Source organism: Cyprinus carpio, chromosome B3 (genome assembly GCF_018340385.1).
Source record: "Cyprinus carpio isolate SPL01 chromosome B3, ASM1834038v1, whole genome shotgun sequence".
NCBI classification, from domain to species: Eukaryota; Metazoa; Chordata; class Actinopteri; order Cypriniformes; family Cyprinidae; genus Cyprinus; species Cyprinus carpio.
This window is the reverse complement of record NC_056599.1, coordinates 13,935,412-13,957,503: the sequence shown is the minus strand read 5'-3', so window position 1 is coordinate 13,957,503 and position 22,092 is coordinate 13,935,412. Positions and strand designations below refer to the sequence as shown.

At 36.8% G+C, this 22,092-nt stretch overlaps 2 protein-coding genes across 2 annotated transcripts; both read right to left on the bottom strand.

Moving 5' to 3' along the window:
* Positions 1-160: 160 nt before the first annotated feature.
* On the bottom strand, positions 161-7,106 carry LOC109078175 (E3 ubiquitin/ISG15 ligase TRIM25-like). The gene is made up of 6 exons (XM_042719810.1): positions 5,717-7,106; positions 2,381-2,476; positions 2,053-2,286; positions 1,186-1,345; positions 1,014-1,061; positions 161-787 (listed from the first exon to the last, which is right to left on the bottom strand). Exons 1-6 carry the CDS (start codon positions 6,284-6,286, stop codon positions 267-269), a joined length of 1,629 nt encoding a protein of 542 aa, XP_042575744.1. The 5' UTR covers positions 6,287-7,106; the 3' UTR covers positions 161-266.
* A 1,282-nt stretch (positions 7,107-8,388) lies between these two features.
* Positions 8,389-20,864, bottom strand: LOC109078174 (39S ribosomal protein L12, mitochondrial-like). The gene is made up of 5 exons (XM_042719809.1): positions 20,629-20,864; positions 16,962-17,154; positions 16,386-16,463; positions 9,089-9,226; positions 8,389-8,840 (listed from the first exon to the last, which is right to left on the bottom strand). Exons 1-5 carry the CDS (start codon positions 20,688-20,690, stop codon positions 8,724-8,726), a joined length of 588 nt encoding a protein of 195 aa, XP_042575743.1. The 5' UTR covers positions 20,691-20,864; the 3' UTR covers positions 8,389-8,723.
* Between the last annotated feature and the right edge of the window lie 1,228 nt (positions 20,865-22,092).

Genomic DNA, 22,092 nt, shown 5'->3' with positions numbered 1-22,092 from the left:
TGACCATGATTTCCATCAACACATATATCGTTGAGGAAAGTACAGATATACATCTTCACTCACGATGACTCTCACACACACTGATATTACTGTTTATATAAGGATTTATTACACACATTTATTATATTCTATATTCTATTCATATTATTCTAGTGAAGTATTGTAATGAAGAGATAATAAATAATCTATAACATCTTGCTGTTAATGATTCATTATGCAGCTTAAAGTATTATGGCTAAAATCTCTCTCAAATCTATTCTAACTGATCAACACAGTTTCACTGATGAGCCAGACCAAACATAAAACCCAGGATAGAGCGGCTGAGTGAATGTGGTCTGGACCGTGTGGATGAGGTTCATCATGTCAGAGATGCTGTAGAAGGACAGAGTTCCTGCACTGTGATCCACATACACTCCTATTCTAGAGCCGATGGACACTGCAGGGAGATCAGTCTGTTTGTTATTGTGCCATAATGAGTAACTGGAGGGAAAACAGAACAAACTCCAGGACTGATCATTATGTCCAAACAAACATTCATAACCATTTCCCTTCCTGCTGATGCTCTTATATGACACTGATATACACACATATTGCCCACTCCACTCAATCTCCCAGTAAGAGCGTCCACAAACGCTCTGTGTACACAACACCTGGTACCAATAATCAAATCTGTCTGGATGATCAGGATATGACTGGATTTTGTCAGTGTATTTAATCACTCTGTTCCTCTTAGAGAGCTGGAGGCATTTATTCACTGTGTTTGCATCCAGAGTGAACTGATGGGAATCTGATGGAGAGACAACACATCAGTATTAACAATTACTAATCTGTTTGAATAATGTATCAGAAGTGTCTCTTTACAGCTGATCAGATATCATGTGCAAGGTATCTCTGTTTACATGATTATAAAACTTGTTTATCATGTTGTTGTTGTTTTGTTTTGTTTTTTGGACCTTCTACAGGAAATACACAAACACTCTCTGTGAGCTTTGCTTGTTTTGTTAGTGACTTACATTGTAGTAAGTCGTTCCTGGTCTTGGGAACGATGTTGGGGCACGTGACTGGAAATCAACAAACATGAACAGTGTAATTGTCAAGAGAGCAAGACATTTCTAATATAATGTTGTACATGATATCAGATGATGATGATGGACTCTGAGAGCAGATGAACCTGCGGGACTTTACCTATGTCACAGATCTTCTTGATCTCCTCTTTGCAGAAATCCTTCAGTTTGTCTCTCAGCTGATGGACGGATTCTCTCACGGCATCAAAAGAGGGGAGAGAGCTGAAGGGAACAATGGGAATGTCTGAAGATCCAGGAGCTGCTGAGAGAGACTGGAAACTCTACAGAAAACAGAAATCAAAACTCATCACCTCCACTTTCACACAAAAAGTGTGGCTCTTGTTGACTTGTGGTGCAGCCTTAAATCATAAATCACACTGTTGTAGTTTATTTAGCCAGAGAAAAACTGGGTCCCTGACTGAGCCTGGTTTCTCCCGAGGTTTTTTTTCTCTCCATTTCTGTCACCAGCCGAAGTTTGGGTACTTTGCCACTGTCAACTTTGGCTTGCTGAGGTCTAAAAGTCACTTAATATTCAGTAACATTATGATTCAACTACACTGACAATATTGGATGTAAATAAAACTTTAAATAAATGGAGTTAAATAATGGCACATCTGCCTTCTGCAGAGCTGCTGTATAGCTGAACGGAATTTGTTTCATTTTGCAACATCAACACTGATATTAAAATAAACTGAATCAACATTAAAATGATTCAAGCTGAAAAACAACACTACTGTCTTTAGTTAGAATGGTCAAAATCTCACTTGTCACAACTGAACTGACTAGAGCTGAATAGTGATACAGCTGACTTGCTATAACTGCTTTACGGCTGAATTTTAATTTGTGTAATATTTAATTAAGTGTGGATCATATTTTCCTGTTTATTACAGTGAAGCTGTTTTGAAACAATAAACTACCTGTATAAAGCACTATATAAATAAATATGACTTGTCTTGACTTTACTCCTGTTTTCCTAGATCTTTGTTACCAGCAGGGAATAGATGTGGTTGCGTATGTGTGCAAGTTGCTTCAGCTCAGCGTCTCTCCTCTTCAGACCATCAATCTCTTGCTCCATCTGCTTAATGAGTTCTTCAGCTTGACTCTCTACAATCTTTTCCTGATCTCTGATCATCTGCGTGACCTTAAAGCGGCTTCTCTCAATGAAGCGGATGAACTCAGTAAAGATCCTCTCAGTGTCCTCCACTGCTGTCTGTGCAGAGCGCTGTTAGACACACAACACAATCACACAGTGAGCGAAAGAGCTCCAGCACTGTAGAAGAGTGCAGACTGAGATTTCTCTTCTTCTCCAGACTCACCTTATGAGACGCCACAGCCTCTCTCAGCTGCTGGAGATCTTTCTGTCTCTGTTGGATTCTGTGTTGGAACTTCATCTCCGTCTCCTTCAGCTGTTTCTGAAGGACAAACCAATAAATGTCACATAAGACTACTAAAAAAAAAAAAAAAAAAAAACATCAAAGGGATAGTTCACCAAAAAATGAAAATAAATTTTTCCATACTATTGGGATCATTGGCTATACTGGCACCTGTTTGGTTGACAACATTCTTCCGAATATCTTCTTTTGTGTTCAGTAGAACAAAGAAACTCATGCAGGTTTGGAACAACTTAACCAAATGTCAAAGGAAATTAAATAAAAACATAAATGTACAAACCCGATTCCAAAAAAGTTGGGACACTGTACAATTTGTGAATAAAAACAGAATGCAATGATGTGGAAGTTTCAAATTTAAATATTTTATTCAGAATACAACAAAGATGACATGTCAAATGTTTAAACTGAGAAAATGTATCATTTTAAGGGAAAAATAAGTTCATTTTAAATTTCATGGCATCAACACATCTCAAAAAAGTTGGGTCAAGGCAATGTTTACCACTGTGTGGCATCCCTTCTTCTTTTTATAACAGTCTGCAAACATCTGGGGACTGAGGAGACAAGTTGCTCAAGTTTAGGAATAGGAATGTTCTCCCATTCTTGTCTAATACAGGCTTCTAGTTGCTCAACTGTCTTAGGTCTTCTCTGTCGCATCTTCCTCTTTATGATGCGCCAAATGTTTTCTATGGGTGAAAGATCTGGACTGCAGGCTGGCCATTTCAGTACCTGGATCCTTCTTCTACGCAGCCATGATGTTGTAATTGATGCAGTATGTGGTCTGGCATTGTCATGTTGGAAAATGCAAGGTCTTCCCTGAAAGAGACGACGTCTGGATGGGAGCATATGTTGTTCTAGAACTTGGATATACCTTTCAGCATTGATGGTGCCTTTCCAGATGTGTAAGCTGCCCATGCCACCTGCACTCATGCAACCCCATACCATCAGAGATGCAGGCTTCTGAACTGAGTGCTGATAACAACATCTCCCCGTTGCACGGAGCGCATGCTTGAGCCCACCGCTGACGGAGAGCCGGAGCCATCGCTGCACGGAGTGACAGAGCTGAGGATCGCCGTGGAGCCAGAGCTGCTGATGACGTCAGTCAAGGTGTGTGAGTCGGCAACAATGCACGCCACAAGGGAGAAAGCTGTGGACGGTGTGAGCTCGGAGAGCAGCTCCACCCCCTGCACCACGGCTGAGGGTGAGCTGTGTATGGAGCGTTGACTGTGCCACACCAAAGAGGAGAGGGCTCCCGTTCCTAAGTTCTGGCTTGAAAGCCCGGAGGCTCACAAATGACCGCCCTCCCACCCACTCCTGCCTCCTCCTCCTCCGCTGTCGTCTGGCAGCCCCTCTGCTCGCTCTCAGCCCACCATCCATACAGTGTGAGCTCCGTGAGATGGCCATCCTCCAGCGCCACAGTGGTTGTTGTATCCCTTGACTCCGCCTCTGGGCTCTGGACTCCGCCTTGACCTGTCGGCTCCATGGCTCCTGCCTCCCTCCTTTACAGGGTTGAGAAAAAAGGCGTCTAAAGCTAAAATTAAAATAATAAAAGGTCTTTAATGTATGAGGTGGGAAAATATGAATTCTCAGAGGTTTGATATGTGCCTGATGTGGGGTATTTAGAAGATGAATCACACGTAGTTGAAAACATGTAAATTACAAGTTGAAATCTTACCGAATCCCAGGAATGACCCAAGTACACTTCGTTTTCACAAGGCTGTTGTCATTAGAAGTTGACGAATCACCTCTCCTGTATTTGTTGTGGATTTTGCACTTTTGAGACACTCCCTAACTCAGGGCTGTCAAACTCAGTTCCTGGAGGGCCCTGCAGAGTATAGCTCCAACCCTAACTAAACACACCTTATCCAGCTAATCAAGTCCTTCAGGCTTATTTGAAAACAAGATGGTGTGTGTGTGTTGCAGCAGGGTTGGAACTAAACTCTGGAACATAATGTACAACATAAAACCAGCTTAACCACACCCCTACATGCTAATAATAACCTTGCAGCTAGCCTACTTTCCTACAGGTAAGCCAATTAGCTGTTTAAGTTATTTGTCTGTGTATTGGTGTACTGAGCCGTGTTTTAAACCCTTATATCATTTGAGTGTTTTATCTAATTTTTTATCTGCTTTTCATGGTATCGTAACTGTGTGCCTTATTTCCCTGTTTTTTTCCTACTTTTTTAAAAAAAAGGGGTGACATAAGCCCTATTCGCACAGGATTAATATTATCTGGGGACCTTGTGTGATTCTGAAAATACCCCCAGAAAGGAGATATATAACTCTCTGTTTGCAGCGCATCAGTCTCGCTTGTAAGGAAAGTGAGTGAAACACACATTTTTATCAAACAATACATCATTAACAGCGGTTCATCAGCAGCGAACCATACCGGAGTTCACATGAACCGTACCCCAGACTACCTTTTTTAAGCAGACTCAGGTACGGTCCGCGGGTGCGCACCCGAGTAGGAAGACAGCGTTCACATCATCCAAACGAACCGAACTCCGACGTCAATCGAACCTGGGTGCACACCAAAAGAGCTAGTGTAAAAGCACCCTGAGAGTCCCGTTCTATGGTCCAGATGGATTTTAAAAAAAGGAAATTAATATAGTTTCTTGCGCTGTCATTTACCTTTCACTAGGTTAAAATAATATATCAAGCTTTATTTGTAACACATTTACCTCAAAACCTTTTCAGCTTTCTTTAAATTGTATGTTGTAGCAGCACCCAAAATACTATTAAACACTCCAACGCAGATCCATTCATCGCAAAAGATGGATAAAAAGGCGCACAGGAAATAAAAACCTCAAAAAATTATATAGGCCTATGATCCGCACGGGACTAATATTATCACAGGACCTTGGAAATATGGTAGGTATTTTGCGGGGGAATTTTTACCTTACAAATTACAGACATGGCAGATTCACAGACAACCTACGCAATTATTACGAATGACTGGAGGTCACCAGGTAATACTGATCCCGTGCGAATAGGGCTATAGTCAATTTATCACAATATATTTTAATTAATGGTTTGTCATTCGTAGTGTATAGATTTAACATATCTCCTGTTAAATGCAACACTGAGATCTTAAACCAGTTGTTTAGATTGCTTTTACATTTATGTCCTTTTTGAAGCTTGAAAATGTTGTACCCCATTGTATTTTCAAGTAAAAAAAAAAAAGAAAACGGACTGTAATGACATGAGCGTGAGTAAATGAAGACAATTTTAATTTTTGAGCGAATAACTCTCTTAAGTTCATACCTGGTCTTCTGTCCACTGAGCAGCACTTGAAACAATTTTATGGTTTTTATGTTCATACTCCTTACACAGCACACAAATGCATTGTTGGTCAGTGATACAATACATTTCCAGCTGTTTATCATGTTTATGGCAGATCATATCCTGCAGTCGTCCAGTGGCATCAATCACTCTGTGTGGTTTACTGGAGTGAAACTCCTCATGCCGGTCAAAGTGAGTTTGACAGTAGGATTCCTGACACACCAGACAGGACTTGACAGCTTTGTATTTTCTTCCAGTACAGGCATCACACTGCACATCCCCAGCTCCAGCGTAACAGTCAGCAGAAATTTTAGCCTTCCTCAGTTTCTCCACCACTTCAGCCAGCATGATGTTTTTATCTAAAGCAGGTCTTGGGCTGAAGGTATGTCTGCACTGAGGACATCTGAGATTTTTATCATCCTCCTGATCCCAGTAGTCTGTAATACAGCTCTTACAGTAACTGTGTCCACAGTGAATGGCCACTGGTTCCTTCAGGAGATCCAGACACACTGTACACATGAACTCATTCTCAGAAATTCTGGCTTCTGCCATTTTACTGCATGAAGAGAGAGAGAGAGAAACAGAACTGCTTAACAGTACTTCGGTTTCTTTTTCCCTTAACTGATGAATTGAAATAATTGCCTGCTTCTCTGTTTGGGTGACGTGTGTAAACAGGTTTGTCTCCTGATGAGTTGCTAAGATACATGACAAACATTTCTAAAATCTACTCAAAAACCATTCGACTGGATGAAGTCGTAGTTTGAAGCTAATAAATTAAAGTCTCTTGTCCATCATATGCGGTTTGCTGCAAAATCAGGGTTACTCCACCCCAAAAAGAATATTTTGTCATTAATCACTTACCCCCATGTCGTTCCAAACCCGTGAAAGCTTTGTTCGTTATGAAGTGAGGAGAATACAAGGATATTCTCCTCAAGGATATACAGCCTCCACAAGGCCACAAGGATACGTTTTCTACGTATATTTATGCTTTGGTTTGAAAGAACACAGCACATCAGCGCAGAGCGGATGACACAGAAGAGCGTACGCTGCCTGCGTACTGCTCAGATTCTCTAAAATGGCGCTGCGCTGATTTGGAAAGACAGAGGAGAGGAATTGTTGAATAAAGTTGTTATTTTTGTTTTCTGTGTACAAAAAGTATTCTCATCGCTTCATAACGTTACGGTTGAACCACAGATGGCAGATGGACTATTCTGGCGATGCTTTTCATAGTTTTATGAACCTTGTCAGTGTATTTTACTTGGCAGTCTATGGGACAGTCACAAGCCTCCCGGTTTTCATCCAAAATATCTTCAATTGTGTTCCGAAGACAAACAAAGCTTTTACGGGTTTGGAACAATATGGGGGGAAAGTGATTAATGATCAAAATTTTCATTTTGGGGTGGAGTATCCCTTTACAGAACAGAAATAGAAAGTGCAAGTATCACGGGGTTATGTTTCTGTTTTTAAATAAAAACTAAATAGAATAGAGGGTGCTAGTGTTAGAGGGTCAAGTGTAGATGGAAGAGATGTATATTAGCCGTTTCTTGGAGATAGGTCTAACCTATATTTTCACTTCTTTTTTTTATTAATAAGAAATGTGAATATCTAAATTTAACAATTGGGTGAAGACTCTTGGTATATAGTTTACAGCTGGAAGGATATTATTGTCAGTGACTTACTCTGTATGGAAGCATATGGCAGCAATAATCATTTTGAAATGCAATTTGCAAAATGGCAATGCATTTCTTTATTTAAATGTACATGTTCCCATACATATGTGCAACGTTTAGTGAAAAAAATAAAAATGTAATTATATAATTTACATTTGCCATTTCCTACAATAGTTTTAATATGTAAATTAACTTTAATTTATAAAGTTGCAAAATGAAAATGAAAATGTATTACCCAAATTGATTAGATGTTTAACAAAACAAAAAAAACAAGAAATAAATAAAAAAAAACTTTCATTTTTTAATGCCATTTTTCCTAAATACATTTAGACTTTCGGGTTGACACTTCAGATTGCATTTGCATCTTTCTTCCTCGTGATTATTGTAGCAAAATTAATTCTGAGCCAAAGGTGCAGCAAAAGGGTAGCAAAAATGGTGATTTAATTCTCTGATTTAGGCAGCAGAGTTAATACTGAATTGAAATTCAGATTGATCTCAGACTGACAAGTTGAAATAAATGCTTGACATGTTATGCTTAACTAGATAGTTCACTCATAAATAAAAACTCGCTTCATTCATTCATTGTCATGTTGTCTCTAACCTGTTGAACACAGGAGATGTTTAGCAGCATGCTTAGGAGTCATTCACACAGAACAGGTATTTTAGAGTTGAAAAAAAAAATTAGATGTGAGCAGTGAAAAAAAAATGCATCTGGAGACACGTTATTTGAAAGTTAAACTTATTTGAGTGCCACATTTTAGAAAAGTCATGTGTGAGAGACGACGCAAAGCGTGAGTGCAATCGTCATGTCTAGGGCACGTTAAACTAGAAAACAATGGAAAAGTAGAAATATCTCTTTACAGGTAACTGAGATCAGTCAGTTCAGTCAAAATGCAGTGATCAGCAATTATTCACCTCTGGGAAAAACGGTATTTTATAATGTATTGATTATTGCTCAATAAGTCATGATGATGCATTACAATACACAGTATGGAATAACGTTTATTTAACCACAAGCCATAGCATCACATCCCTCTGTCAGGACAGCCTCAGTATTAAAGAGACAGACCAGTTCCGTCCTTCCTGCCCAGGACAGCACGTGTGTAGCTAAAGGACAGATGGAGGAGTCAGTGATGGGTGGTGTGTTTGCAGGCTCAGAGCCTGTTAGAGTTCAGTCTGTAAGTTCAACACCCAGACCACCTCCTGTGGACCAAGTGCTCATTTTAAAGGCATTATTTGATTTCTTCAAATTCCTAATTTTTGTAAAAAAAATAACAAAACGATGACTGACAGGTAACAAGTGATCACAGCGCAGATATTCACTCCAGCACCACAGTGCCTCCTGCTGTTTCTAGTGCTGCTTTCAGTTTTTCTGCTTCGTCTTTAAACACATTCACCCGGATCTCCTGAGGTAGAGACTCTACAAGCTTCTTGGCCTGTAAATGAGAAAAAAACATCAGAAACCGAGTCCTTTAGAAATGAAAATCAGCAGCATTCATGGGTAACAAAATCTAGTGAGCTGCATTGCTCTCTGCAGCCTTTTGACACATTGGAAACAAACTACACAGAGAGCAACTAACTGATATGTGCTGATAAGAGACTGAAATATATTTAGATTAGCCTTCATGCCACTGTGGCCTTTAAAAAAGTCCTCATAACTTCATAATACTTAAAAACATCTTACCTGTACAAGATTCAGACCCTCCATGCAATTCTTCACTTCTTTAATCAGTTTGACTTTGTCAGCCGCTTTGAATTCTGTTAGTTTGACTGTAAAATGGGTTTTCTCTTTCTTTGCAGGTGCCGCCTCTTCCTCTCCTGCCTGCAAATTCAGTTAAACATTACAGCAAAAGCTTCACAAACACAGCCATTACATTTGCACAAAAATATACAAAATATGTCAAGCTCTTAAAATTAATTTTTTTTCCCTTTCTCAACAAATGGTCAGTAAAAACCAGTTTAGTTTACTAACAACTGCAGTAATTGTTACAATTACATAATACATGCATCATTTAAAAACAGGTAAGAACTTTTAAAACTACACCAAAATGTGTGAAAATTGAGCTGTACGTCACTAGGGGAGCACTGGTTTGACACCAAATGTTAGTTTCTGGTTACTGATAAACTCATAGTTAGGGCTGTCAAAAAAATTTCAACTTTTGAATATTCGTCAAATTTAAAATAAAAATCCACATTCGAATGCCAAAACGTTGCATTAGAATTTTAGGTGGGCGTCAGGCAGCTTTCATTTCAATCATTCAAAATATTGCGGAAAAAGAGAACATCAATGCGGAGATGAAGTTGTCAAAATTGAAACCAAGCTTTTCACATAGAATGCACATTTATCGCATTTTCTATAGGGACATCTATCACTGCTGCACTCGCATCACGCACAAGAGAGCCGCATGTTTAGAAAGCAATGTTAACTTCAACCTTTCAAGTAAAAACATGTCTCGAGACTTTATGGCAGTTTTTCCCCATCCCACTGCATCTCATGCTTTTTAATGAAAAAAGTACTCTTTGACATTGGTTTTCATTCCTTTGTATTAACTATACACACATGATGCTGTTTTGTTTCTAATTGTTTAAGCAACTTAATTATATATGGTTTCTAAACATTATTTTAAACATTATGCACTTTTCTCAAAGATACAGATGGTAGACAACCAAAATGAGTAATACCGCCGCGCGTACCGCCGCCGCAGGGCCGCGGCGTTAACTTCAAGTCAGTCAAGTGTTAAAATCCTTCGCGAAACTACCACCAGCTGGCGCAAAGGGACGGATTGCGAACTGAATGTAATTGTAAAATGAGATAAAAGGAGGAGGTAAAACAACAATAACATTATGATATAACATTGTACCATCTTTAAAAAACCATTAAAAAATGTACAGTGAGTTAATTTCAAAATGTAGGATAGTCTTAGGCTACAGTCTACTCATCAAAAATTAAAAGAAGACCTTTACACAAAGGATCTTATGCTTGCTATTGTTATTAAACAGTCATTAAATATAAGGCCTATATATACGGATAAAAAGCTAAATGTTTTCATTTCGGTTCATTCTTGGTTTAAAAAAAAAAAAATCCTTCAGGTTCCATTTGCAGATAGAAATGAGAACGGTCCAGCATTTAGCAATAATTATGATTCATTCTGTTATTATTCTTGATTTTTCAAACTGCTAACACTTTGCATTTTTAATTATGCCTTTACTGTGTGACCAAAAATTTTGTATTTTCTGTTTTCAGCTGTTTCTGGTGCCTCGCGCACATTCATTGGAAACAGTATCCGTTCACCGTGCCATTTGGCGCGAGCAGCGGTCCACTTTGGCATATTTTTGTTAATTATGATTTTTATTTTTTTCCCAGTCGATACTGAAACACGCGTGAACTACAAAGCCTATTTTTCCTAATGAATAATAGTTAAGCTTGAAATAGGCAACATAACGAATATGGAAACGTTTGGATTTCTCCCGAATGAGAGCCCAACCTTACCTTATGGTTCGCTTTATATTATTATTCATTTATTTATTTTTTTTGTTTGTTTATAGCTAAGCCTATATTATTATATACTGCAATTTTATTTATCCATTAGAATTATATATTTGTAATTATTGTTCTGTTCTGATAAATTTGTTAAATTTAAAGGATTTGTTGTTAAGTGAAGAGAACTAAAAATATCCTGTTGGCACATTATAACATTATTAGGCCAGCCGTTATTATTTCTGAATGTAATAAAATGCAACTTATACATAACTTATATATTCTTATATATATACTTATATATTTTTTTCCTCTCACAAACTTAATTTATTTTTTAGCCTGTTTTAAAAAATAAATAAATAAATAAATAAAATAACATGCAGCAAACGAAAATAGGTGATTAATCGGTTAAAATTTGTTACTGTGGGGTAATTATAATTATTATATACTTAGGAACAGAGTCCGGGCCTAATCAAGGCTATCCAGGGTTTTTTATTTATTTTTTAATTTTCATTGCATCTGAAAATGACTTTGTGCAGCACATTCACGCTCAACCTGCCTCGCGCGTTGCTCAGCGGACGATTTAAAAATGTTTGATATAAAGGTTGCTGTCCCATTTTATACAGGAATTGTTCATTTAAAAAAAAAAAAATCAAATTATATTGTTAGTTCTAATTATATTGTTAACACAAGTTCATTTAGGCTATTTAACATGCACTGTGACATTTTACCCTTTTTAACTTATAAACTCCTTGAGATTTTAAAGTCAGTTTAATAGTATTGAAGTTCAAGTTTTTAAAAAAAGGTTTTAAATGCTTAAATTATTTCTATGAATTAATAATATGTTATCAGGTTTTAATTGCTTAAATTATTTCTATGAATTAATAATACGTTATCATGTTTATTCTTGTAGAAAATAAGGGAAAAAGAATAAGGGACGATCCAAATATTATTCATATTTGTTTTGCTTCACCTATTTATGTAAGCTACAATTATTCTAAAAAACAAAAAAAACAAAAAAAAAAAAAAAACATAATGTAATTAAAAGTGCCATCGGCCTGAGTAAATTTGACCATTATAGAATTGTGACTTTAAAGGTTAGTGATTTAGGAGGTGAAAAATACTGTGAAATTACAAATGTTATGGGATTTTAAAGCATAACAACTGAAGGGATATGAAACGTTAGCCCAGTGGTTCTCAACCTTTTTTTCCAACGGGCCACACTATGGTGCAAGTGCAAGTCTCGCGGCCGCACGCATATCATTTACATATTACGTTATCAATACAAACCAACCTGATTTATAATATTATAGCCTAAATATTATGATATTTAATCGATTACATTCATTGAAATAAATTAATAATTCTACTTCCCATAAATAAAACACCTGATGCTGTCGGGAGCTGACCAATTTTGTGAAATTCGGCTCGAAAGGAGTAACAGCACAATGAAGTTGCGATTGTAAGTTGCAGTCTGTAAGACGCGCACAAATGACGGAAGCATGACTTGACGCGCGACATTGCAGAAAATGTGCGTTCACAAATGTAGCCTATGTTGATCCAAATATGGAAAGCACTTTCGAATTTAATAATATGAGGTTCTCTCCAGAGATGTTTTGCCACATTTCTGCAATTAAGGATGATTGCTGCGTAGTATGGGTGTTTCTATTTGCCTGAACTTCTTCAAGTGAGTAACGGCGCAAACCGAAAATCCAGCACTCTCCTTCACTGCTGATACTGTGACTATTCTTGTTTGTATGTGTTCATTTGCTGGCATTTCCACACTTCTTTTTACTCCCTTAAAAACAAATTTGTCAATTCTGATGCTCAATTTTACCGAACTAATGGCTGTTGATGACTATTTGAATTGAATTCTGCCAAAGTGCGCGCTTGTATGTGTTCATAAAAATGCGGAACGTAGTTCTGCTCATGTCTGAAAATAATATATGAAAAACAAAAGAATTTTACATATAAACATTAGGCTATAGCTTATATTTTTTTAGTACATTTTTAAATTAATGTAAAAACTAAAATGAATTGTAAAACTGAAAATTATTTTTTTTAATTGTGTTCAGCATGGTGGGCCGCATTTGAATTCGTGACGGGCCGCATGCGGCCCGCGGGCCGCGGGTTGAGAACCGCTGCGTTAGCCAATAAAGCATTTTTTTAAACAATGGCACTTAAAGTTTTGAACTAAAATATTATTTCAACCATATAGCCTGTGAATAAACAAAATGCATACTTTTCAATGAAAGAACACAGAGTTTGCTTCTGGTGTTTGGATTTGTACTTCAATAATGAGCTCCAAGTTTAGGAATAGCCAACACGGTTTTTTTTTTATATTTCTCTCTCTCTCTCTCTCTCTCTCTCTCTCTCTCTCTCTCTCTCTCTCTCTCTCTCTTTTTACTCTCTATTTAATTAACAGCATTAACTTACAATGAAATACATCTTCCTTCAGGTAGACTGAATGTTTTTCTGTCTTGCTAAATGTTGGGCTCAAGATCAGTAAGTTGTATTCGCTCAAACTGATTTAGTTAAATCAAAATTTGCGGACTTTGAAGCTGGGCGCAGTTAGCGCGAGTCACGCGCGCTGTGAAGCGGGAGCAGCTGATGGAGGACTCCGCTTGGTCTTAAAGCCTTGCGCAAACGCTACGTTCACAAATAACAATGATTTTCGTAAAATAATGATTAATTATCAATTGATAATTTGTTATCATTATGGTCTTGTGAAAACAACAATATGGGCTGCGGGAAAATAATGAATAAAAAGAGTAAGGCTGCTGTGAGTGCAGGCATGTTTCAACACAGTAACATGAGAACACACTGTTCCTCACAGCCAAAAAACAGACCGAATTCAGTTCAGCTGGAGGGGGTTGGGGTAGTTATGTATAGCTTGTGGGGGTCGAGATAAAGGTGTGAATCTCTTGGTCTTTCATATGGACAGTGTCTTATGAGGGTATCAAACTTGCAGAACAGGTTTAGATAGGACTCGTCATTTTGGTTTTAGGGCAACTTTGAAGAAAGGTTTTGATCCACTTCAAATGTTGACTAATGTATAGCAATATAGTTTATTAGTTATTATAACTTCAGAGGAAGTTGCCTTAACTCAATAAAAGAAATAAATAAATTCACAAACGACATCCAGACCAGTCCAGACATCAGTATGATCCGTCTATGATGTTTTATAGGCTTTTTTAGATTTGGGAACATGCGTTACAGACATGACAAAAAAACTTTTTGGTGACATTATTATTATTATTAATTAATTAATTTTATTTATTTTTTTTTTTATTTTTTTTTAGCCTATTTACAATGCACAAACCAGAAGCAACAATATCTGCAGAGAAGGGTTGGCCATTCTCAAAAAAAAAAAAAAAATCAGTTTTATTTCAATTTTCGTTTTTGTGTTTCAGAGGAAAAATCAGTGTTAAGGCATCTCTCCATTACAGACCGTTCTGAAATAAGAATTTATGCAAACGCGTATAAAATGCTTTAAAAACTTTAACAGAGATGTCTAGAGGCTATTTAATAGGTCTGCCTCCCATGTAAGATTTTTCTAGTTACTAGTCGTTCATTTGTCATTATTCAACTAATCGCAGGATTATATTACATTTACATATATAATCCATAATAAGCCTTAATATATTTCGCGCTCAAGCACATGCATTAAGTTTGCCCCAAAGCACAGGCAGAAGTAGCCCAATAATTGTAAAAAAAGGAGACATTTTAATTATTTATTAATAAACAAATGTTTTCTTGTCGGCTGCAAGATTAAATTCACAGTGCTGCCTCTCTCCACATGAACGCGCTTTTAAAGAGACATACAACCTTCACAGATTACACAATGCTTTCGTTATGAATTGATTCGTTTAAAAGACATTTCAAGCTTTCTGTAGATATATTTCTCATGTATGGGAGACACCACAATTTTAAGTTAATTCATTATCAGGAAAAAATTCAAGTGATCTAGAGGGCGCCTCCCTGTCCTGCATGCGCATTAATAATTTTCGCACAAACACTTAAATATGAATAGTTATTCACATTTTGCATATGCATTACAACGTAAATTATTTTTTACATGCAATTATCCAAAATAAAACCAAACAAGATTTGTAGTGAAGATAAAACAAATAAGAATAAATGCTGCGCATGCACTCAGCATCACTCGCGCCGCGCAAATCTTGCACGCAGACCATTTTACACACCTGCATTTAAATGCGGCTGCAATTTTTTTATTTTTTAACTAAAATTCTATGTAAGCAAGTAACGGCGGCTCCCTTTAAAATCACTGAAGTTGTCTATTAATGAAGCTCTTTTTTTTTTTTTTTTTTACATCATTTGCAGTTTGGTGATTATAATGAGAGAACTTGAGTTTAATCGTGAGGACGTTTTATTAATCCGTCCATTCTTTAGAATTTCAATGATTTAGCTAAATCGTGCAGGTTTAATTTATTCGTTTCTTGTTTTAGTCAGGCCTAAATAATGGGAACGAAATTATACAGTGCCTCACGTTTTACTAAAAGAAAATAATTTATAAAACAAGCAACAATTTCTTACAGACAAATATATTTTCCCAAGAAGTTGTCCGTCAAAATAAAGGACAGTTAACGAATAACAAAAATGCATGTTGTTTTATTAAAGGAATTTTAAAATATAAATTAAAATATAGGCCTAATATATGAGAATATTGACATTTTGCATATAAATCCATGTAGCCTAGCTCACTAAAATAGGCTACCACTTTTAATGCTCTGATGCAAAGTAAACCACAATTTATTTTGAATAATATAACACACAATTCATATTATATAAATAATACTGCACACCTATTAAATGTGTCAAATCTAAAATATGGTGTAATACTGTGTAGCTTAGAGAAAATATAAGCACAGGCTCAGGCACAGGCTTGACATTTATCCTGCTTGAATTCGTTCTAAGAAATGCACATAACTTCATAATTACCAAACTTTCATCTGTGAATATTAAATATTTTTAACTATAGTGTTTTTCTTTCATTTTCCATGACTGCAGCCGTCAAATGTAACACATCAGAGAGGCAAAATTGACGTCTATTTGCGAAAATGTGTTTTGATGCGCTTGTTTGAAAACTTGTGATTAAAGCGCCACTCAGCGGTCAAAAGCTGCAAATGCACTTTGCAGACGCAGCGACAGCGACACTAAAACACTAAGAAGTAACGTTTCCAAACTCTACCTACTGTAGTCTTATTATTTTATTGCTTTGAATAAATGTGCATTATTACTATTTTGCTCGATGCGCCCTCTTGTGGCCTCAGGAGTGAAGCCAAAAGCTTTTTTCCCCCCAACTGAGATTATGCCTTTTAAACAAGAATATAATTTGAATAATGATCATATTTAAATACAAAATTCAAATTTTGTTTTTTAGCCATTTTCACAGCCCTACTCAAAGTAACTAAAAATAACAACAAAGTGCATCATATGTATAGTGCCACATACTAGTCTTGTATGACCAGTAAAGCTTTACCTCAGCAGCAGGAGCAGCTGCTATTGCTGCCATTGAGCCCATGGGCATCATTCCAACATCCTGAATGTTCAGAGTTTTCTGACAGGGACAAATAAAGATTTATATCAGTGTTTTCAGTAAAGATGATCACACACTATTAGAGCAGGGCGATGTAGTGAATATTCACAATTTCAAATTCAGCAACATCATATGTAGTGAAGAACTATGTTTGACCATTAAGTTCTCAAAAGATTATACACTTAAGTGTCTACTTATTTCATTAATATTAGATTTACTGCTAGTTTTTTTTTTTTTCAAAAATAAGATTTGAAGTGCACATTCAATGCAAGTGCACTTCTTGTGTTATTATTAAAAAAAAAATTACAGAAGACCCAATTAAAATATGCAGGTAAACAATTTGTATTGTGTATGTCATAATTGTGACACTGGTGTATTTGAATTAAAATGATTAAACATCATTCTTCTTTGTGTTCATTTAGAGACAAACATCATGTCTTGATTATTTTTAACTGGATTTCTGCTGTATTTTGTGTCTTGCATTAAACAGTGTTATTTGGCTGGTGTTTTGTGCTGCACCTTCAGTAATTCATTGAGGTCAGACACTTCTATGAGTGTGAGGTTGGCGATGTCATTGACCAGCTGTTGGATTTTGGGAGAGTACTGCTTAGGCATCCCATCAAGAGGAGGTGTTGCAATGGCATCAGACGGACTGACAGGGCTGGTCTTGAGTGTTCGCAGGGCACACAGTGCTGCCGTCTGTAGGTTTTGTCTGTGAAATCCATTCAGATAACAATGAGCACATAAAGCAGCAACAAATATCATATAGTGCATTTACTCTCTGTTAGCAAATGAGCAGCAAATCAGGATATTAGAACGATTTCAGAATCAGAAGAGCTTTATTACCAAGTATGTTTACACACACAAGGAATCTGACTTGAGGACAGGAGCTTTTAGTGCAGAAGAAAATACAGACATAGTGCAGACATACATAGGAATAACACAGTAGGGGTAGAATATAACACTAATATAACAAAAAAACAAAAAAACTAACAAACAAAAAATAAAACCAAACAGAAATTAAATAATGTGCTATATACAGAAATAGACGTATAGGAAAAAAAATTTAATTGTTTAGATAAATGTACAACTGTATGTGACCCTGGACCACAAAACCAGTCTTAAGTCGATTCCAGATTTTCAAATAGTTGCATCTCGGCCAAATATTGTCCTATCATGCCAAACCATACACCAATGGAAAGCTTATTTATTCAGCTTTCAGATGATGTATAAATCTCAATTTTGAAAAATTTACACTTAAGACTGGTTTTGTGGTCCAGGGTGACATATGTTATGTGTGCGCAGATATGTTATTTACAAAATGTGCAGTTTTCAACTTTACAAATTTTGGAGTCTGTGTATAAATCTGCCCAGAACTTGGAGGCTGGGCAGAGGGGCACCGATAGGGCACAGAGCAGAGTAGAACTGTTTCAGCAGCTCCTGTGGCAGACTGAATTTCCGAGAAGGGTCTGGCTGCAGACTTGCACTTGCATTCTCAGACTTGCACTCTCAGACACTTGTGCTTCCGCTAGCGACGTCACTTGCAGTCTTTGTTTTTTTAATTTTTTTCTATTTATTGATAACTTTTTGTTTGAATCTCTCAACATTTTACAACAGTAGCCAGGTGATGAAGACAAGAAAAAAGAAACTAAATTACAAAGTCACTTGCAATCGCTACTTGCACTCTCCGCTACCTGTGACGTCACTTGCAATCAACACAAATCGTGCATGTTGCCAATGGAGACAAGACGCTGTGGTGGTGATTAAACGATTAAAATTAATTTAGTACTATAACGTACAGGGTCCTGCAAGAAAAACACAAGACCCGCAAATCCGTGGCCACAGAACAGCAGAATATGAACGCAATGCAAAAAGTCTTTCGTTAACCCATACACCAAAACACAAAAAACAAACACTTAATATGGCATAATGTATTAAGATACATTAAGTTCAATTAAAAGACCAAATTCGATATATAGTTATTATTTAATGTACTACATGAACACAATGTGCAAACTTTGTCCTCCCATACAGCAAAACGCTTAATGTGGCCTAATAACAGACTAAGATGATAAAGACAATTCAGTAGGCCTAGCCTATATGTCTTGTTGTTGACTCATCGTATATACAGACCAGCAAATATGAATGTGCATTATGAAATGCATTAAGTGATTTTAAAAGGATCAACTCCGTACAGGCAAGCAGACGAGTACAGAACGCAGTGCGTTAAATTGTACATTAAACGTTTTCCTCCAATAGAAAATCATTATATATAAAACACATAATGTAGCTTAATGGACAAAGACAGTGATATAAACGAGTTGTAGACTGTTTATTCTATATGGAAAAATGCTTAACGCGAAACTTCGCGTGTTGCGTTTATTCTGGGCTCACCTGCTTGCCTGTACATATTAGTTATGTATTTTAATAATGTAGAGAAGCATATTGAGTTTGGCCTTTATCATCTTAGCCCATTATGCCACATTTTGCGGTATGTGAGGAAAATATTATATACATATTCATTATATTAATGAACTGTATATTTAATTTGATATTTTAATAGCATCTTAATACATTAAGCCATGTTAAGTGTTTGTTTTTTCTACAGAAGGAAAACACTTAACGAAAGACTTTTTGCATTGCGTTCATATTCTGCTGTTCTGTGGCCGCGGATTTGCCGGTCTTGTGTTTTTCTTGCAGGACCCTGTACGTTATATTACTAAATTAGTTTTAATCGTTTAATCTCCACCACAGCGTCTTGTCTCCATTGGCAACATGCACGATTTGTGTTGATTGCAAGTGATGTCACAGGTAGCGGAGAGTGCAAGTAGCGATTGCAAGTGACTTTGTAATTTAGTTTCTATTTTCTTATCTTCGCCACCTGGCTACTGTTATAAAATGTTGGGAGATTCAAACAAAAAGTAATAAAAAATTCAACAAAATAAAAAATAAATACTGCAAGTGATGTCACTAGCGGAAGCACAAGTGTCTGAGAGTGCAAGTCTGAGAGTGCAAGTGCAAGTCTGCAGCCAGACCCTCTTGGAATTTCAAAACAAGCTTGGAAATCCCACTCTGCTTCATTAGTCCATCTTTTAACAGGTTTAGCTGATTTCAGTTTCTGCCGGCAGGTCGGTATAAGATACAGAGTGATATGCATCCTTTATTGCTGTGTAACAGTGATCCAGTATATTACTGTCTCTGGTGGGACATGTCATGTGCTGCTTGTTTAACTCATTAAATCACGGTTGAACCACTGATGTCACAAGGACTGTTTTACCAATGTTCGTACTACGTTTCTGGGACTTGAACGTATCATGCAGAGTCAAAAAGCTCTTGGATTTCATCAAATATATCTTAATTTGTCGGTGGCAATAAAAAAAAATAAAATAAATAATAATAATAAATAAATAAAAATCTTACCAAAAATCTTGAGAAAGCCAACGTTGAACGGTTTGTTTCTATTAAATTGCATTATAAATATACAGTGGAGTCTAAAAGTCGAGACCGCTAGTGAAAATGGATCCATTTTGCACTTTTTTGTTGCACAATATACCGTCAGCATGATACTTTAGGGTTAGGGTTTCTTTACTTGAGGAGGTTAGCGTATCCACTACTGACCTTTAGTACAAAGGAGTTCACATGGTCAATGTCACAGATGTGCTCACATTTAATTAGTGACTCAACAATAGATAATATTACATGCTAATGAAGATTATATCAGAGCTTTTTAATTTCAACCATTTAAAAACAGTTTCCAGGTGCAAAGGAGAAAACAGATCCCAGGTTTTCAGTGGTCTCAGCCTGAACACCATTAGAAATATAGAGCTAGAGGAAATTATACATTTATTATTCATTCACAGAAGTCACGTGCCCTTCCATACACGGTCATTCTCGTTAAGTTGCATTATAAAGTAAGTATCAGGTAAACATTAAAACAGTATATGAGCTATGCTATTACATGCATATTCCCTGACTTCTGACGTTGAAAGATTCAGATCTGCTGCAGGATAAAGATGCATCTCATGTCAGAATCTTATCTGAGCACATTAAACTTCAGATTGGTGCACTTTAGATCTTAATAACATCTGTATGCGTGTTTCATTGACACCTCTAGTATGTGAAATATTGTTGGTGAATTCTGTGTCCTTGAGCGCTGGCAGACGCAGGGGTTTTATCAGGTTCTTACCGGTGTGTGTTCGCCGCGGTCCGCAGCGCGATCCGGACGCAGTATCTGCTGCAGTGCATCATGACCCAGAAAGCACGACTAACCGTTCAGTGAACGCTACAAAACGACAGGCCAGTTCCCAAAACACAGCTCTCTCAGCGCGAGACTGACTGTCGGACCTCCTCTAGCAGAAGCACATGGCGTCCTCCACTGGCTCTTCCTGACCTACCCACAGTGCACCGCGCCGGAGGGACACAACTTAATTTAAAATATTCCTGTCACGTTGTTTTACAAAACCTCTTCTCTTAAATAAATGTCTTAATTTAAAGATAAATAAATTAGTGCAAAAATATAAAAAAACGTACAGAAATAAAAGCCTACATACACGGGGTAAAATATAAAATAAAAGTCTCTGAATGAATGAGACGCATTACATAAATTACATAAAAGTCTCTAAAACGAATCCTAGAAATATCGAGCTATTATAAATATTAGTAGGCTAAAGAATTCGTAGGCAATTCAAAATAATGCCACTGACAGAAATTCGAATCTCGCTATATTTAAAATTTACTTATTTAAATTTATTTATTTACGTATTTACCATTTAGGAATATCTGTGAAAATTGTCGGCTAAAATAAAAAAAATGTTCTGAATCTGCATGCATACAATAGGTGGTCCGTAAAAATGAGGACAGTCTCTCAAATCCTTTCTATTATAAACAGACCCTTAAATGGCTACTGTGCTTAAACCAAATAAAATTTAATTAATAATTAAAACAAAATACTAGAGTGGTTATGCAATAATAATACTCACTTGGTAACTTAATAAAAAACCAATGCTGGACCATATTTGAGATAAATTAACCCTCAGAAATGATTAACCCACAGACGCTTTCCATGAATAATGTAATTTTTTGATTTTCTGATACAGTTTAGTTCACTTGTGTGGCTAATATAGCTCAAAATGTGTTTAATGTGCTATACTGATGTGCTTTATGGCTGAATGAAACAACGGTTTAATCAGAATCAGAAATTTCAGAGTGCTGTATAAAATCAAATATTATCATAATTCACAAAATTTCCAAGATACCAAGGTAATTTGCATGCTCTCTTTGGTTCTTTGGTTGTCCAGAACTTGAAGGGAAGGAGCAGACAGAAGTCTCTTATCCATCTCCTGATCCATCGAGATTGCTCCTTCACCCATCACTGAACGACAACAAAAGCCCAGCGCAAGTATCAGCAACATTTATAACATGCATGGTCCTGGCTACAGAAATAAACATGTTCAGCATTTCGCAAGAGTCCACCAAATGTTCCTTTCTCCTGCAGCTGAGCGCAGTCAGGGCGGGAGCTACTGGAGGATCAGTCTCACCGTGAGCTGTTTGGTCTTGAGCAACCTGAAAACAAATTATAATTCACACTGTATTAATTCACTGAATTCACACTGCAATCCAGGTTTTTGTGTATCAGTAATGAGGATTTGGG

Bases quoted from the DNA above. Each gene is read 5' to 3' on its own strand.
- LOC109078175 (XM_042719810.1), bottom strand. From the start codon at position 6,286: ATGGCAGAAGCCAGAATTTCTGAGAATGAGTTCATGTGTACAGTGTGT. The intron at 2,477-5,716 runs GTATGAACTTAA...TTTGTCCTTCAG, and splicing joins CTCAGTGGACAGAAGACCAG to AAACAGCTGAAGGAGACGGA. The intron at 788-1,013 runs GTAAGTCACTAA...TCTCTCCATCAG, and splicing joins CAGGAACGACTTACTACAAT to ATTCCCATCAGTTCACTCTG.
- LOC109078174 (XM_042719809.1), bottom strand. From the start codon at position 20,690: ATGATGCACTGCAGCAGATACTGCGTCCGGATCGCGCTGCGGACCGCG. The intron at 16,464-16,961 runs GTGCAGCACAAA...TGTCCCTGTCAG, and splicing joins ACCTCAATGAATTACTGAAG to AAAACTCTGAACATTCAGGA. The intron at 8,841-9,088 runs GTAAGATGTTTT...TCTCATTTACAG, and splicing joins AGGGTCTGAATCTTGTACAG to GCCAAGAAGCTTGTAGAGTC.